This window comes from Condylura cristata, unplaced genomic scaffold (assembly GCF_000260355.1).
Source record: "Condylura cristata isolate star-nosed mole 26May11 unplaced genomic scaffold, ConCri1.0 scaffold00025, whole genome shotgun sequence".
In the NCBI taxonomy this organism is placed as follows: domain Eukaryota; kingdom Metazoa; phylum Chordata; class Mammalia; order Eulipotyphla; family Talpidae; genus Condylura; species Condylura cristata.
This window is the reverse complement of record NW_004567126.1, coordinates 19482152-19498992: the sequence shown is the minus strand read 5'-3', so window position 1 is coordinate 19498992 and position 16841 is coordinate 19482152. Positions and strand designations below refer to the sequence as shown.

The following is a 16841-nucleotide window of genomic DNA, read 5'->3' as shown; positions in this document are numbered from 1 at the left end:
CCGACCCCCCGCAGGCCGAGCACCGGGTACCTTCTTGCCCAGGTCCTTCCAGAGCTTGTGCAGCTTCTCTGCCCAGGCGCGAAGGGCGGGATCAGAGATATTGTACAGCAACTGGGGGCTGAAGAACAGGGTCAGGGGGCAGCTCTGCCTGGAGGGCCCACTCTGGATCCCTGCCCAGGGTGGCACCTCTCTTTCCAGTCCTCAGGGGTCCAGGGCAGCAGTTCCTGCCCCTTGACCAGGAAGGATTCAGTGACGAACGCCTTGACCTTGTCCCGGGGGATGCTGTGGTTGTGGGCTGCGGACAGACTGCGGAAGCGCTGGAGGACTTGGTCTGGGGTCAGGCAGCAAGGAGGGGTCAGGAAGCCCCGCGAACCCCTCCCTGACCAGAGCTCCCACTCTCCCTGGTCATCCCCCACCATCGCAGGTGGAGGCCAGGAGGACATGGGCCCAGGTGCCTCACCTGGATGCTCACGCATTGGCATGTCCACAAACTCCTTGTCATCGCTGTAGATCTTGGCCATCTGGACTTGGTGCAGGAGCTCCCCATGGCAGTAAACGAGGCTGCAGCGTCGGGAGGGGAGGGGAGCAGGTCAGCCCATCCCCGCCCCACCCCCGTTAGCACAGAATGCGCTGGAGCCTGAGGTGCGTTCCCTGGACTGGACACCGGCCATGCGTGTGCCTGTGAGCCTAGGCCAGGATGATTCCAGATGCCGTTTGTGGTTACGCACCACGTGGAGGACAGTTACTGGCTTGCTCTTGGGTATTAGTTCATGGCCTGTGACTAAAGGGCAAACTACTTCTGGGAAGCTGAAATACCCACGATGCCTGGGAGAGCTAGAGAAGGCCACATCCCAAGAGCTCCTTGATAAACTGGAGCTGGTTTGCAAAAGCACGTGCCCTCGAGGAGTGCGAGGCCCTCACGGTCACCAACAGGTCAGGCCTGTCCTTGCAAGCATTTGAGGAACCTCGGGGGGTCTGTCACAGAGCGAGTCCCAGCCAAGGGCTGGCTGCTGACCCTTCCCAGGTGGTCGGTGTCTTGTTTGAAGGCCACTGAAATCAGGCAGGCTGATGGAAACCTTTGCAGAAGGTAAGACCGCCTCAGCTCGGCGGGCTCAGCTACTTGCTGCCTGCCTGTGGCAAGAGAAGAGTCGAAAGGTGCCTCGCTCTGTGCGTGGGCTTCTGCTGCCGCTGGGCACCGGGCAGTGAGAGAAACCAGGGCACTGAAGGGTCGCCCATGTGGCTTCATTAGGGGAACCGTGGGGCACGTTACAGGGTCTTTTCGTGCCTGACGTAGATGCCGGTGCCAAGGACAGAAGGTGCCACACCGAAGGCAGCTACTGCTCCCAGCAGGGCCGCCCACCATGCCCACTGCAGGCCGGTGGAGAGCGCGCTGCATGGACAGAGCAGGTCACAACCCCCTGAGCGTGCTCACTCGATAGAGAATCGGGACCGGCAATTAAAACGGGGAGTGACAAAGGGGTGAAGGGCCGCGGACACGCCCGCACGCGTGTGTGTCTCTGCGGCAGGGCCGTGGAACGGGCTCTGGGGGAGAAGGAGGGGAGGCTGCTGGCGGGAGACGCGACCCTTCCCCGACCCACTTACGTCCATCCGCTTCCCTCTTGCATTTTCTGCCTGATACAGAGGCCCCAAGATCGGGCTGCCACGGGGGTGCCAGAAGCAGGGATGATCCCCAAGCAAGAAACTCTAAGTCTCCTTTGAAACCCTGACGTCAGCATCCCTAAGTGCCTGGTGGGGGAGTCCATCCTACACCCCACCGGGCTCCAGAGCAGCCGACAGGAACCAGCTGGGTGGCCAGGTGGTGGGATGGCCCCAGGGGTGCCCCGTGGGACCCCACCCTGGACAGAGGGGCGGGACTGAGGGGCTCTGGCCGGGCTGGTATTGCAACACTCGAAAGCACAGTGGCCGAAGCTGGCCCCTTCTAAAGATGGACAATTCTGGGGGGAAAAAAATCAAAGACAAACGGAGAGAAAGGGGTAGGGTGCCACCATGGGGCCCCACGTGACCCAGTGCCTGGGGAGCAGCTCAGAGTGAGATCAACCTCGTCTCTTAGCACGATCGCGCCGATATCCGCGGTGTGAGCCTGCTTCTGTGCCCTCCTGGCGCCCGCAGAGCTGCGTGGCAGGCTGGGAGCTGCACCATCCCCCCGGGGCACGTGGGTCATGACGGCGCCGGGGCCACGAGCTGGGTGGCCTAGGCACGTGCCTGTGGCTTCGGCTGCCAGGTCGCGGGTGCCTCTACGACAAAGGGTGTCATTTGGGAACGTGACCGGGACTTCTGGTCACGGCTGCTGGCAGGCTAAGTGCTGTGAAACAACAGGCCTCGAGGTCAAGCGCCTAGCGGGCTCCTAGTTACAGAGGCCGACACTACGCATGTGCAGGCCCCAGGGCTGTGTGCACAGCTCCCCTGGTTAGGCCGGCACAGAATGGGGAAAATGAGCTGCTAATGGGATTAAAGCAGGATACCGGTGGGGGGCTTCCTGACGGACCAAGGGGTTAAAGCGCAGCGCCACGAGGCTGTCCACAGCCACTGCAGCAGCAGTTCGATCCCCGGCCAGGGAAGGGACCCACAGGGCGCAGCAGAACTCTCCTGTCTCACCCGCTGCTCCCCTCAGGAGTGTATCTCAGGAGATCTGCCTCTTCTGCTCCCCACTCTGCTCTGGTGAATCCTCTCACCCCCCGCACCTTTGGCCAGTACCCCAATTCTTGTATGTATAAATAAACCTTAAAAAAAATAAAAAACAGCAACAAAGAAAGCAGGAGACATCACACAGAACACCCGGCCTGACACAGCGGCCGGAGTCTGCGCCCTGAAGCCGAAGCATCCGCACTACCTAACCCAGCACCCTCACTCAGTTCACTTCCTAAGACATGGGGGTGAGGTCTGACCGGACCCTCAGAAGGTCCATGTTCCCTCCCCATGGAATCAGGAGCCCCCCAACACATCCAGGCGTTCACGGGCTCATGCTCCAGTGGGCTCTGGCCAGGGTTTCATGGGCCCCACGGAATGGGTGTGGCCCCTGGCCTCACTGACCACATGGTTGGGCTCAGCCTCCAGCCCCTGCTGTACCCTGAGGTCATGATCCCCTGGAGTCACAGCACCTGCCTGACACGGCTGCCACCATCCCGACGCACCTGAGCCCCCACAGCGCGCCCGACCATCAAACACACGCGCCCTGTTACTCCGCAAATTCTTTCGCGTGGAGATCACTCCTGGGAGCTGAGGTCAAGGGAAGATGGCCTGGGTGGGGGGGAGGAAAAATGGGTAAAGAGCTCAAGGGGCACAAACTTCCACTTACAAACTAAGTCATGGGGGAGGTGTGTGTGTGCTGCCCAGCAGGGGTCACAGGGCTACTGCCAGTTTGAAAGCTGCTGTGAGCTGGTGTCTCACTTCCGTGACTTTGCAATGTTTACAAATGTCAAATCACTCGTGTGGCCGAAGAGGAGAGGATGGCACGTCAATTCTACTTCAGTCAAAAAAGGACAAATTGCTAGAAAATGCATCATGCTGGGCCACCCTGGGGGTGCAGGGGTTAAGTCTCTGCACTCTCAAGCTATCTCCAGCCACTGTGACACGAAGACATGACAGGACTCTAATCCCTGGCCAGGGAGCTGACCCACAGGGCGCAGCAGACCTCTCCTGTCTCACCCGCTGCTCCCCTCAGCAGTGTGTTTCAGTGGATCTGCCTGTTCTGCTCCCCACTCTTTCCCTGGTGAGTCCTCTCACCCCCCTGCACCTCTGGACTGCACCCCAGCTCTTGTATGCATAAATAAATCTTTAAAAAAAGAAACTGGGTCATACCTGGCATGGGCAGCCAGACAATCAACCTTATTTGAGCATCTTCGCTTGCCGTGGGATTTATGTAAATGATAGAAACGTGACTACAGCCAGCGTTTGGTGTAGAGGACGGACAGGAGGCTTTAAGTCAGCTTCCTGCTGTGGTCAAGCATCACATTTAACACTGCAGTCTCCCCAGCCACGCCAGAGTCAGGCCACGTGCGTGTGGAGTCCAAGGTGTCACCCTGAGACTAGAGTCCACATATCGTTAGCAATTAGCCCACCTCACAGCGTTTGACCGAAGGGCCCCCTGGGAGGCCACTCCGGTCAGCGCCCGTCCAGGTGGTGCTGCCAGCTTGTCCAGCAGGCAGGGCCTCCGGTCCACGCTTGCGCATCTGGTATATCTGAGCTGTCTTCTTCTGCCCTGAGCCTCTCTCAGAGTAGGAGTGGTGGGCTTGCCCTGCTCTTGTACCGTCAACCACTTCCGCCTCTGCTCCATTTATATAAAACGTTCCCACCTTTGGAAAGACATTCTCCTTGGCCGCCGCTGTCCTGAAGGCCCGCAGCAACGCCAGCCTGGCCAGGCCCCCGCCCACGCCCCGTCTGACCTGCGCAGGGCTAGTGCGCTGTCCAGGCCAGGCCCACGCTCGCCCTGAACGCAGCCCCCCACCGCGCTCAGGAACCCTGACACTTGGGTTTGCCTGATGTACAGGTGTGCTCTCTTGCTCGGACCGGCTGCTGGCTTCCGTAGCCGAGGCCTTCACCCTGGAAGCTCTGCATCAGGTGAAGTGATGCGATGAGAAAGCCACCACGCTTCCCCCTCCCTTCTAGTCCACGTGTCCTCTCCACGCCCTCTTTCCCACATCTCCCGAAAGAATCTATGCAGTGGGGACGCTCCCTTTGCCACCCCCGGGTGGAGTGTGGGCACACACTCGCCTCTGCTGCCCACTCCAGTTCTCTGACAGACTAACTGATGATGACAGTGGGTCCTTGGTCTGAAGAAATGGAACTCGGTGGGTCAAGTGGGGCGTTCTCCTGCATCTGGTCCCTTACAGCATTTTCAGCTGTTGCATCTGCTGGCTGTGCCTCCCCAAGAGAATGCTCACAGTGCACCTTGAGTCAGCCCCCCAGACTTTGGTCTGGCGGTCAGTGGAGGGCTGTGTGCCCGGCCGCCCCTCAGACAAATCCAGCGTCAGTCCTGGGGGAGGTTGACCCCATCTTGCCCACACCAAATGACTCCACATTTCCCTCCCTGCAGATTCCTGCAGAAACCTTTCTGCTTTCTCACAGGACTCTCCTGGCCCTGCCCTCTGCCTCAGAAGCTTTCTCCCCTATTGTCCAAGGATCTCTGTCCTTAAGTTATGGGTGCTACTGCAATAGTGGCAGGCTTGTAATTGCCTTCTGGATGGAAATTCTCTAGTCCACAGTCTCAACAGCCATGCTGGGAGGTGTCCAAAGACACAGACTATAAGCTTAGAAATCCCATCCCAGGAACACAGGTCAAAGATTAGATGAATTGTTATGGACTAGGCAGCCTGTGCACCGAGGGAGTGCAAGCCCAGCACATTCTAGTAACAGGCTGGTGTGTGTCCAGCTCCTGGGAGATAATTTCTAAGTGGTCAGAGTTCCAAGTCTCCCCTGGCCCACTGGCTTGGGCTACGTCAGGGACTTGATACTAATAATTTGCTTTGTGGTGGGGGCTGAGGGCCACAACTCACCCACCACCCATTGTCTTGACCTGTGAGTACCTGGAGACAGCCAGGTGGCTACTCCGCGCCTCTGACGGATCCCCACTAAAATCCCTCAACCCAGGTGAGCTCGTAATGTCCTGCTGCTGGCATTACGTCACCTGTATTATCACATATTGTTATAAAAATTAAGTGCCAGGCCTCCCTGGTGGTGCAAAGCTCAAGCCACAGCACTATGAAGCTGTCAGCAGTCACCACAGCACGAGTTGCATCCCTTGCCAGGGAGGTGGAACATGGCATGGTTGATCTCCCCTCTCTCGGCCCCTGCTCCCCGCAGCAGGGTGTTTCACTCTATCTGCCTGTTCTGCTCCCCAATCTGTCTCTGGTGAATCCCCACTCCCCTCTTCCTTTCTCTCACCTATACACACCCATACCCCCGTTCTACACCCCAGCTCTTGTATGCATAATAAAATCTTTTTTTAAAAAAATTAAGCACCGTGAAAAATGATGTAAAAATAAACTTTTTAATAAAAAAAAAAAAAAATTAAGCACCGGACCCTCCCTGGTGGCGCAGCAGGTTAAATCACAGCACTAAGAAACTAAAGCCACTTCAGCACAAGTTCGATCCCCGCCCTGGAGCTGACGCACACAGTGCGGCAGACCTCTCCTGACCCGCCCGCTGCTCCCCTCAGCAGTGTGCTTCATCAGTCGGCCTGTTCTGCTCCCCACTCTGTCTCTGGTGAAGCCTCTCACCACCCCTGCACCTCAGTTCTGTATGCATAAATAAATAAATCTTTAAAAAAAATTAAGCACTGTCTCTATAAATGTTCTGGGAGCGGCCACTGGGAGCTGGTGATGGTTCTCTGCTGGACTCTGCCCTTCCACATTCTCCCCTTCTCTGAGCTCATCTGGGGACTAATTTATTACAGTGAAACCACCGATAACATCATCGTGTGAATACTAGTAACTCACTGTGGCTGGGGGGCCTACTTCTATTTTTTTGGCAGTAACCGAAACAGAACACATACACATGATACATGACCGTGTATCATACCACCTCTCTGAAATCCCTGTTAGAGTGCACAGTCCAAAACCCTATGACCGGGGGCCTCCCGGGTGGCACAGGGGGTAAAGTCTCAGCACTATCAGGCTATTGCCAGCCACGGCTGCATGAGTTTGATCCCCAGTCAGGGAGCTGACCCGCGTGGCACAGCAGACCTCTCCTGTCTCCCGCTGCCCCCCTTAGCAATGTATTTCATTCTACCCTCCTGTTCTGCTCCCCACGCTATCTCTGGGGAATCCTCTCACCTCCCACACCTCCCTGGCTTGCACCCCAGCTCTTGTCTGCATAAATCAGCCTTTAAAGAAAGAACCCACCCCTAGGAGTGATCCCCTATTCTCTTCCCCTTTAGACTCCCTGATTACCCTCGGCAAGCCCTATCACCTCAACCTTCGGATACAGCCCACACCGAACCACTCCTGTTTGCTGGCGCTGCCATGCGACCCCGAGCACAGCTGCCCTCCCAGGAGCCTCCGTTTCTCCCTTGGCCTTTCCCCTTCTGCCTGGGCTCATGAGCCGCCCTCTGGTCCTTTAGCCGCAGCCTCAGGGAACTGCTGTTCGCACTGCAGTTTCCACACCTGGGCTGTCTTCCCCCAGATTTGCACAGGGAAGCTTCTCCCATAATTCGGCTCAGACATGAGCTGCTCAGAGGTAACTTCCCTCCCCTTCCTGTTGGATCTACTGACCCCTCCATCAGCCCCCTGCCTTCATCTTACTTATCACACGCGATGTAACTTCATTCTTTATTTTCCTTGCTTATAGGTAAGGCCCAAGAAGGCCGGGACCTTGCCTTTCCTGTTCACTGCCGCGGCCTGCGAAGCTGGAGCACCATGAGGGAAGGCATAGCCCTGCGAGTCAGGGGAGCAGGTATCTGGTCTCTTTTGGAGACAGAAACTGAGCCTCAGGAGGGCCTTCCTGATGGCAGAGATGAAGGCGCAGCACTATGAAGCGGTCAGCAGACACTGCAGCACAAGTTCGATCCCCAGCAGGGGGGTGACCCACACGGCACAGCAGACCTCTGTCTCCCCGCTGCCCCCCTCAGCAGTGTATTTCATTCTACCCTTCTGCTCTGCTCCCCACTCTGTCTCTGGTGAATCCTCTCACTCCCACACCTCTGGCTTGCACCCCAGCTCTTGTATACATAAACAAAAATAAATCTTAAGAAAAAAGAAAGAAACTGAGGCTGAGGAAAGAGGTTTGACTTGCTCTTGGAAACAGAGGTCAGAAGTGAACCCCAGGAGTTCTTTCCAAGCTCTTAGGAGCTCCCCTCACATCCACATTAGGGAAACTGGGTAGGAAGCTTTGGAGAATGACTGAGAACAGCCCTGCTCAGTTCAAGGGGCAGCGAGGAGGGAGGGTAGCGAGAGGGGGGCAGAGGAGTGACAGGAAGGGCAGGCTCTGGACAGCAGGCTCCGGGCCCTGCCTAGCCCAGCCATCTTTCCCCAGCTCTAGAATTCAGCCCCCCACCCCCCAGCCTGCTACTCAGGAAGTTCAATGCACTTCCTTTCCTCTGAAGGGCACCCCCACCTTGCTCCTGAGACCTCACAACCTCCAGACCCCAGACTCCCTGCCCCTGCCCAGCTACGACCTCAGCCCTACCTCGGACAGGGCGGCGGGAGGGCCTGCTGGGTGCCCAGGGCCAGCCCCAGCAGGAGCAGTGGGAGCAGCTCCGAGGTCTTGCCAGGCATGATGGCCGAGTAAGCAAGGCCAGGCGGCTTCTGCTTCCTGGGCACGGCCTAGCACCCCGTAGCCAAGGTAGCCAAAGTCCAGACTTGAGGTGTGGCCACTGAGCACTTGGCCAATGTGTGGCCTGCTTGCTGCTCCTGTCACAGAGGTCTCCCCAAACCTACTTTGTACTTTTTCTCTGCTTCTGCTCCAGTCCCAGCTGGTGCCACTGCTCAGGCACTTCCCTATGAGGGCCCTACAGTGGGGGCTGGTGGGGGAGCAGGCCCCTGGGTGCCAGGGACACACTTAGGCCACTTATTAGTGAGTCAGAGGCCACCAACTCACATAGCCCCTAAACCACTCCCTAACCATTAGCATTTCAAATGCAATGATTTGAAGTGGTCCTAGGTACAGCAGGACCTGGGACTCACTGGCAGCCACCTCTGAGCACAGCCATCCTGTCTAGGGAAGAGTCAGGGAGGCCCAATATAGTCATGACCTTGGCCATGGGTTGTGAAGATCACCTAGGAGTTTGCCAAGAGAATGGGGGACCACGCCACTGTCCCTTAGCAGAGCACACTGCTAAGGGAACATGAGCAAATCCGCCTGGCCAGCAAGAAATCGGGGCTCATACAGGGAAAGGATGCAAGGCCCAGTACCCCTTGCCAAGCCAAAGAGGCAGTAGGTTCACCAGTGAGGGACCCAAAGGAAAGTTGTGAGCTGAAGCAGCAGGATTAGGGCTGCTCCAGGAAGCTCACCTCCTTGACACTAGGGAAGCGGAGGGGCAGAGGGTGGACCAGGAGCCTAATAGGAGGCTGTTGCAATGAGCCAGGCCTGAAATGGCAGGAGGTTGTTGGAGCAGGCACACGGGCCATGTGTTCTGCCAGCCTCCCATCCCCCTTTGAGGTTAGTGGGGTGTGGCCCTGCCTTTGTGACACACAACTGCATTCAGCTATGGGCTGAGCACGTTTGCTGGAAACAGGGACCCGGTCCCGTGCTGTCCGGATGCTGCCCACGTCCCCCCCGGCAGAAACTGCCACCTCTGCTGTGGTAGTCCACCTCCTGCCTGCACCCCACTTCCAGATGCTCTGTGCGTCTCCTCTTTTGGGAATTTTTATCGTGAGTATCTATGTACAAGAACTTGCCACGCCAACCATTTTAGAACAATTACACTGAAATGTCATGAAACAACATTGTGCCACTATTACCATCATCTATTTCTGAACCTTCTGGAAGATCATCCCACACATACCCTCTGAGAGCCAGCAGTGGTGCCTAGCCCTGCCGCCCCACGAACACTAAGCCACTTTCTGCGTCTAGAACTCTGCCTTCATATCAGTAGAAACATGGCCTTTAGCCCGCCCTGGTGGCGCAATGGGTGAGGACGCAGCACTACAGGGAGCCGCAGCCACTTCAGTGTGAGTTGGATCCCGCCCCAGAGGTGACCCACACAGCTCGGCAGACCCCTCGTGACCGCCCGCTGCTCCCCTCAGCAATGTACTTTGTCCATCTGCCTGTTCTGTTCCCCACTCTGTCTCTGGTGACTGCTCTCACCCCCTGCACCGCTGGCCTGTACCCCAATTCTATATGCATAAATTAATCTTTAAAAACAAAAAAAGAAACATGGCCATTTGTTCTGTTCTTTCTGGCTTAGTTTGCTGAGCATACTGTTCCAAGGCACTGCAGAATGTCTTGCTGTTAAAGATCGTGTACTCTTCGGTTGCATGAAAACACATTGTTACTCACTCACCTGTCAACCGGCATGGGCAGCTTCCAGGGGGCCATTGGGTGAGTGGCTGCTACTAACAACAGGGGTGCGCAAACACCTGTTCGAGTCCCGACTTTCCTTCCTTTCGATCTATGCCCAGAAGAACTGCTGGGCCATATGGTACCTGTATTTAATTTTTGATGAGTGGCTCGATTGTCCTTCACGGGAGTTGCACCCGTTTTACACTCCCACACCCTGGCCCTCTGGGGAAACTGGAAACCCAGGCCAGGTCAGGAGAAACCACTCTGGCCTCCCGCGCGTCCGTGCAGTGCTCAAGGACGGCCACCAGGGGCCGCTGCGGCGCCGCCCTGGGCTTCACGAACCGCCGCGTGCCCGCACCTCACCTGGGGGAGCCCCTGGGCTGCGCCCCGCTCGCTCACCTTCTCATACATGGCTGATGTCTTGGAGTAGACGTCCAAGTTGGTGCGGATCCAGTTCTGGGCCAGCTGGAAAGCCACCTCCCGGGTCCGAGGTGAAACAGACTTGGCCAGACCTAGACCCCACCGCAGACGGGACCCTGAGTCTCTAGAGCCCCCATGCCGGGGGCCGCAGGGGCCTGAGCCTCCCTCACTCTTCTCCAGGAGGGAAAGAGGCCCAGGGGCTGGGACCTCCTGCCTGGAGGCCCAGGGCCAACCTGCTCTTCATCCTGGGCTCAGGAAAGGGGGCGGGAAGGGGGACAGGCGGGCACAAATGCACGCTGAGAGGGAGGCTGGGGGGTCCAGGGAGAGGCCCGTGCTGCACCACCCTCCACACCCATGGGGTGCGCCTGCCCCTACCTCTGATGACCAGGTCCTGCAGGGGGGCCCAGGCGTTGGGGAAGTCCCACTGCTGGCCTGAGTTCTTGAGGGAGGACGGGACTCCGCGCTTGTAGTTCAGAATCTGCTTGTCCTAGAAGGTTCCAGACAAAACTGACTGCAGGGCTGCACGGGGGTGGGGGGTGGAGGTGGGGGGGGGCGGACCTAGGCTGCTGAGCCCCCCCCCCCAGGCCCAGGTTCCCCTGGCTGGGCCCTCTGGCTCGGCTCACAGCTGCCCCCTGGTGGCGCCAGGGGACATTCAGGCGAAGACCAGCTGGAGCGCTGGGGAGTGGCGGCCCTGTCCAGGGGTCACTGCTCAGGCAGGCAGACAGCAGTGGCCTGAGCCCCTGTAGCAGCCCTGCCGCTGGCCCTCACCTCCAGGTACTTCAGAGCCTTGTCTGGGGCTCCTGGGTCTGAGAAGCAGCCGGCCCAGAGAGGAGTGAGGTTGGTCGGGTAAAACGCTGTGTTCTTCTTTCCGCTGTCAAGGTCATAGTCGAACCAGGCGCCCTGCTCCTCATCCCACAGGACAGCCTGCATGGCGGCCAGGCGCTGGTCGCGCAGTTTCCTGTACTTCTCAGCTTGGGTGGTGTTCCCTAGGGTGGCACTGCCTTCAGGCGGGGCCACAGCCTGGGCCTTGGGCCCTGCAGGAGCACTCCAGGAGGGAGGAGGGAGGAGGGCACAGCTCCTTCTAACCCGTCACCTCTTGCTCCCTGGATCCTCCTGCAGCCCGGTCTGTCACCTCCAGGCTGCCCAGCCCCACCCCTCACACCAGCAAGAATCATTCTCTGCCCTGCTGGGCTCTTCCTGCACCTCCCAGCCCAGGTCTCCGCTCAGGAGTGGCCCGTACAGCCCCTGCCGCACCCCACACGCGGCTCGGACCTGAGGCTCGGCGTGTCCCGGCCGAGGCTCAGAGAGGCCGTCGGTCTGCCTAGGGCTGCAGGGACCCCTGCTCAGTCGTCCCGCCCGGCGCGGCCAGCCCTGGGGTGCTGCGCCCCCCAGCAGAGTGGGCTCCCAGCTCCCCTGCTAGTTGAGCGCTGCCTCACCCAGCGCCAGCGGGACACCGGGTCCTGTCCCTCTGCGGCCCTCCAGGGCACCCCCAGGCTGACCCCTGTCCCCCTACACCACACTGCGTGGAGAGGGGCAGGCAGGACAGCAATGCCCGGCACGGACACACCGCCGCCCTGTCCCAGTGTCGGGCCCCTCGGTGCCGTGCCTCCATCTCCTCCCCACTGGGAGCAGGTTGGGGTTTCAGCCACCTCTGGGCAGAGTGGGGACCCCGGGGCTGTGGCCTGGTGTGGTGGCAGCAGGGGGTGTTGGGTGGAGGCAAAGGGCTCCCACCTGGGTCCCACTGGTGGTGGCTGGCAGGTGAGGCCCCGCCAGGTGGGCTGGGTATGGGGGGCCCCAGAGGCCGCCGTGACACTGTGTGGGGGACCCCAGAGGCCACTATGGCACTGTGGGGGGGAGACCAGAGGCCGCCATGGTGGGGAGCAGCCCAGGCCTTGTCCAAGGCCACCACTGAGCAGCAGCTGAGCCCAAACTGCAGCCCTGGCTGCCAGGCTGCCAACCGCCACTGCCCCTGCCCCCTCCGGCCTCCCGTCCCAGGGGCCCCAGCCCCCACCCCGTGCTGTCTCCTGACTCCAGGTGAAGCCAGAGGTTGGCATGGAGCCCGAGCGCTTCTCTCTGATCTACTCAGAACACCCCTTCATCGTGCCAGGAGGGCGCTTTGTGGAGTTCTACTACTGGTGAGCGGCGGGGTGGCGGGGGCCCCGGCCGGGGGCAGCGGGCGGTGAGCGTGTGGGGCCACCTGAGCTGCCCCCCCAGACTCCTGCTGGAGGGGCTGATGGTGAAGGGCATGCTGCAGGGCTTCCTTGGCTGGGGAGAGGTGGAGTACCTTGGCAGGGGACCGGGAGCCTCAGCTGGGAGCTGGACTGGTCTGGGCACCGGCGTCCGGGCGTGGCAGGAGCCGCATCCTTCTCAGCGGCGTGGACACTTCCCAGCTGGTCCGTGCTGCTGTGGTTGACCTGGACCAGGTTGTTCTGTTTGCAACTCGGGAACCCGAGGGTGTTACCTGGACTCAAACTTCAGGAGCTCTCCAGCCAGGGGCTCTGAAGAAGCCTTCTCCCAGCACATCTGCGAGGAACAGGGAGGCGTGGAGGCTTCTTAGCGGGCGGGCGGCAGGCCCAGCTGGCCCCGTTAACTCACAGCTGTCCGCAATTGTGCCCTTGTTTCTAACTGGGCCTTAATGGCCCCTAGATGGTGTCTGTCAGGCACATTGTTGCCAGTTACCTAGTCAAAGGGCAGCGCTGTTAGGGGTGCGGGGCCAGGGCCCGCACCCCACCTTAGACGGATGCAGTCCTTGCAGAGTCCTGGCCCTCCTGATGAGCAGCTGCGTGACTCACACCAGGACCTCACTTTCCTACGGTGGGTGCCCATGCTGCTCCCAGACCCCCGGCCTGAGCACCCCCAGCTGCCTGCCCGGACTGAGGGGGCACCCGCACCCCCAAGGACAACACTGAGACCCTAGCCTGGAACTGGACTTGTGGACCCAGAACAGGGGCTCCCTTCCCCTCCGTGTGTGTGGGGGAAAGAGCTACACCCTGAATTGCTATTATGTCCCTCCTGGGGGCCCAGGTGAGAGCCACCTGGCTGGGCCTGAGCTCAGGTTGGTTCACTCTGGTTTGAGCATCTGATGCTCGCCCCCACCCTCCGGCGGGAGGTGGGAGTCCTGCTCCGCGTTCTAGGACAGTGGGCCCCAGCTGACTCACCCCTCGCCCAGCACCACCCCACCCGGCCAACGGCAGAGGAGGCAGCGTGGATGCCCTGTGGTGCACCCCGCTCTCCTCAGGTCCAGGTCCCCTCTGGGCCACCCCTGGGCAGGAGAGGCCCCTGAGGCAGAGGGAGCAGGCAGGACACCCCTGGGGTTTCGAGGCCTGCGAGAGCAGGGACCTAGGCATGTCTGGGTGAGAGGGAGGGTGGGAGCAGGGGACACAACACAACCTGGGGTTTGCGTCTGTGTAACTTCATCTCCAGGGCTGCCTTCTCTCTTCCTAAAGCCAAGAGCAGCACAAGGATGCCTCAGTGCCCTGCCCCCTCCCCTGCTCAAACCACAGCCACCTGTGGATCAAAACACTGAGGGTTTTTTTTAACCCTCCGTTGCCTGAAAGCTGTGCATGGTTGGATGGGGCTGAGTCAGGAGGCCGCCTGCACCCAGGGGCCACCTCTGAACACTTGCTCTCAGCTTCTGTCCGTTTCTGCATTTCTGTACATGACAGCAGATTTTGCAAAACGGGTGTGAGGTGTGCATCTGGGCCTGGCACGAGCCTGCTGCAGCTGCTGTGGCCGCCTCTGCCCACCCAGCCTGCCCCACCTCTTATTCTCACCTCAACCACCGTGACTTCCTCTCTCTGTGGGAACAGGGGACAAGGTTGGGGCATCTCCCTGCCTGGCCAGAGGCTACAGGGGCACAGCCGAACGAACACCAGCCAAGTTCGGATCCCCCAGGGGACCTCAGCTCAAGCTAACCCCTTTCTCACACCCAGGCCGGGCCGGGCCATCGTCAGCGGCATTGGCAATGTCTGTGAACATGCAAGCGTGAGTGATCTGGGCTCATCTACCATCTACGCCATGGCCAGTGCCCCACACCACCCTCCCGGGTCGTTTGTATATAAACAGAAGACTTTGCTCCCTTTAGGGTTTGCACATTCAAACACCCTGATGTGTGAAACATGTTGAGGCTAAAGAAAGTGACCAGTGACCCACGGAGGCCCGCCCTGGGAAACGCTTTCCTGGGGGTGTCCCGAGGCGGAGGGCGGCCGCTGAGGAGGGTGGGTTCCTGACTTGCTAGTTCTTCCTATTTTTCAAAGGTGGAAATTCCTATTTTTATGCGAAATATCCCAATTTTTAAGTGTCTCAAGGCCCTTGGTGTGAGTGCTGTGGGGGGCTGAGGGGGAGAGAGCTGAGCTCCGTGGGACCTCTCCTTCCCACCTGGACACTGACTCTCAAGTCTCTGGGTGCCCCCTGTAGACGGGTCTTTACGACTGTGTAGAGCCTGGGAGAGCTCACAGATCCAAAAGGTAAAAGAATGCTGTTGTGCTTAGAAGAAACTGTGGATGTCCCCTGAACGTCTCTGCCCTTTCCTGGCCTTGGGCCCTCAGCCCACCGGCCCGCGGGGTGTCTGTGCTGACCTTTTCTGTCCTCCCCCAGAGCCCACCCCGAGCTTGCCTGCCTGGTCTTTAACGCTTACAAGGAGGCGCATCATCCATGGGAAAAACACGTTAAATATTTATTTGGCTTTGATTTCATAAGGAAGCTGCAGACAGAGTGGGAAGCACTGGGAGGGGGCCTGGAGACGTGACTCAGCCTTTCCTGGTTCCCAGTGACTCAGCTCCTGCCCACATTTACACTCGGCCAAAGCCCCGCTCAGCCGTGACTCACTGGACCCACGGTCTTTGGGGGGCTGGAGTGAGGGGCAGATTCTCCTGGCCCCTCCCCCAGAGTATTTCTTTGAGGAAAAGCTACTAGCTTCCTTCCGGATGTCTAGTCTAAGGATAGCAATGTTTCCTGCCTCCCCTGTAGCTAGAGGTGACCAGAGACGCAGTTCTGGAAGGGAGATGTAAGGGGACTTCCTGGAAGAGACTCCTGGGAATGCTCCTTGACAGGAAAAGACTAGGCTGCTGTGCCCTTTGCCTTTTCCCCTCCCTCGGGCCTCGATCCCTGACGAAGCCAGCGTGTAACCAACCACGGGACAGTGGACCCAAGGCTGAAAGCCAAGTGCTGCTATGATGGAGAGATGGGCCCTTGGCGTCACGCAGCCCTGGGCTCCCGACGTATAAGGAAGGCTGTTGTGCCAGCGAGCACAGGGCGGGCTCAGCACAGATGAGCGCAGGTGGATACAGAGAGCCCCAGAACCCTCAGTGGGTATTTCAGGCTTTAGGGCTATCTCAGGCACCCAGGCACACCAGCAGGGAGCCCCCCTCCCCCACCTAGTCTCATTCTTTCTCTGCGCGCCCTCTGGCCTTCTCTCGTGGCCTCGCCTCTTCCGTAGCCATCCACCCACCCGCCAACGGTGTAGCCCCGGCCTCCAGGCCCAGGTGTACACACTTTACAAGTGCCGCACTCATGCGTCAGGTGTCTCCAATGAGGCACGCGTGCCCCGCGCCCACCCTCCCAAGCGCCTTCTATATTAACCTGATCAAGGCTGCAGGTGCTAGACGAACCTCTGTTGTTAAACCGCTGCCTTTCACGTTTGCCACTTTCGGTGGAAAGGGGGCCTCTAACAGCTCCTCCTCCTGAGGCCGCTGCTAAGTACATTTTCCTTCATTCTCATTACATGCCTGGCCCTGTTCCAGTGTACCAGGAATAGTGCAGCTCCTGCTGTCGAGCCTAACCCCAATAAAGCTCTGGGTGTGCGGGGGCAGATCCCCCTACCCCTCCATCCACCCACCCAGCCCTCTACCCACCCCTCCATCCACCCACCCACCAACTATCGATCATCATCTGCTATCTAAGTCATTTAATCTATACAGCCATCGACCTTTCCCCCACGTACCCTCTCTGGACCCATACCATACTTCCCCTGGCCCTGGAGGTGCTGAAATGGATAAATGGAGTCAAGGAGTCTCCCAGTGTCCATGTATCCGGTGATGCTGCAGGTGTATTCGCTGCCTTCCTCGCAGGTGGGAGCCGGGCCAGACCCCAGAGTTCTCACAGCGCTGTGCCACCGTTGCAGTGGACAGCGAGGTCAGCGTGCTGTGTGATGTTACTGGGAAGTGACACTCCTAGCTTCCAGAGTGCCGATCAGGTGCTGCTCGTGACCTGGTTATACAGTGCTTGATCTACAACAGCCTGGGAGGCCACGCGTGCCACGTGCCTTCCCACACTGTGCTTAATGCGCTCATGCGGACATGTGGAGGGGCCCATCAGCCTGCTGGCTTTGGCCCCTCTGGAGGCGTGTGGTCACTTCCCAGCGCACGGTGGACTGGCGCCAGGCCTCCAACCCAACCAAGTGCCGAACCTGAGACCAAACGTTCACTCAGAATAGCCACACACCTGCAGGCAGGCATTTGCTGTTG

General features: G+C 59.2%; 1 protein-coding gene across 1 annotated transcript in view; it reads right to left on the bottom strand.

The window, feature by feature from the left end:
- The window catches only part of TREH (trehalase (brush-border membrane glycoprotein)), a 13018-nt gene extending 4787 nt beyond the window's left edge, over nucleotides 1-8231 (bottom strand). Inside the window, exons 1-4 of the mRNA XM_004688824.1 lie at nucleotides 8143-8231; nucleotides 461-561; nucleotides 187-331; nucleotides 31-118 (exon numbers count right to left, since the gene is read on the bottom strand). Coding sequence (XP_004688881.1) covers nucleotides 31-118; nucleotides 187-331; nucleotides 461-561; nucleotides 8143-8231 — 423 coding nt within the window. The remainder of the gene's footprint in view (nucleotides 1-30; nucleotides 119-186; nucleotides 332-460; nucleotides 562-8142) is intronic.
- Between the last annotated feature and the right edge of the window lie 8610 nt (nucleotides 8232-16841).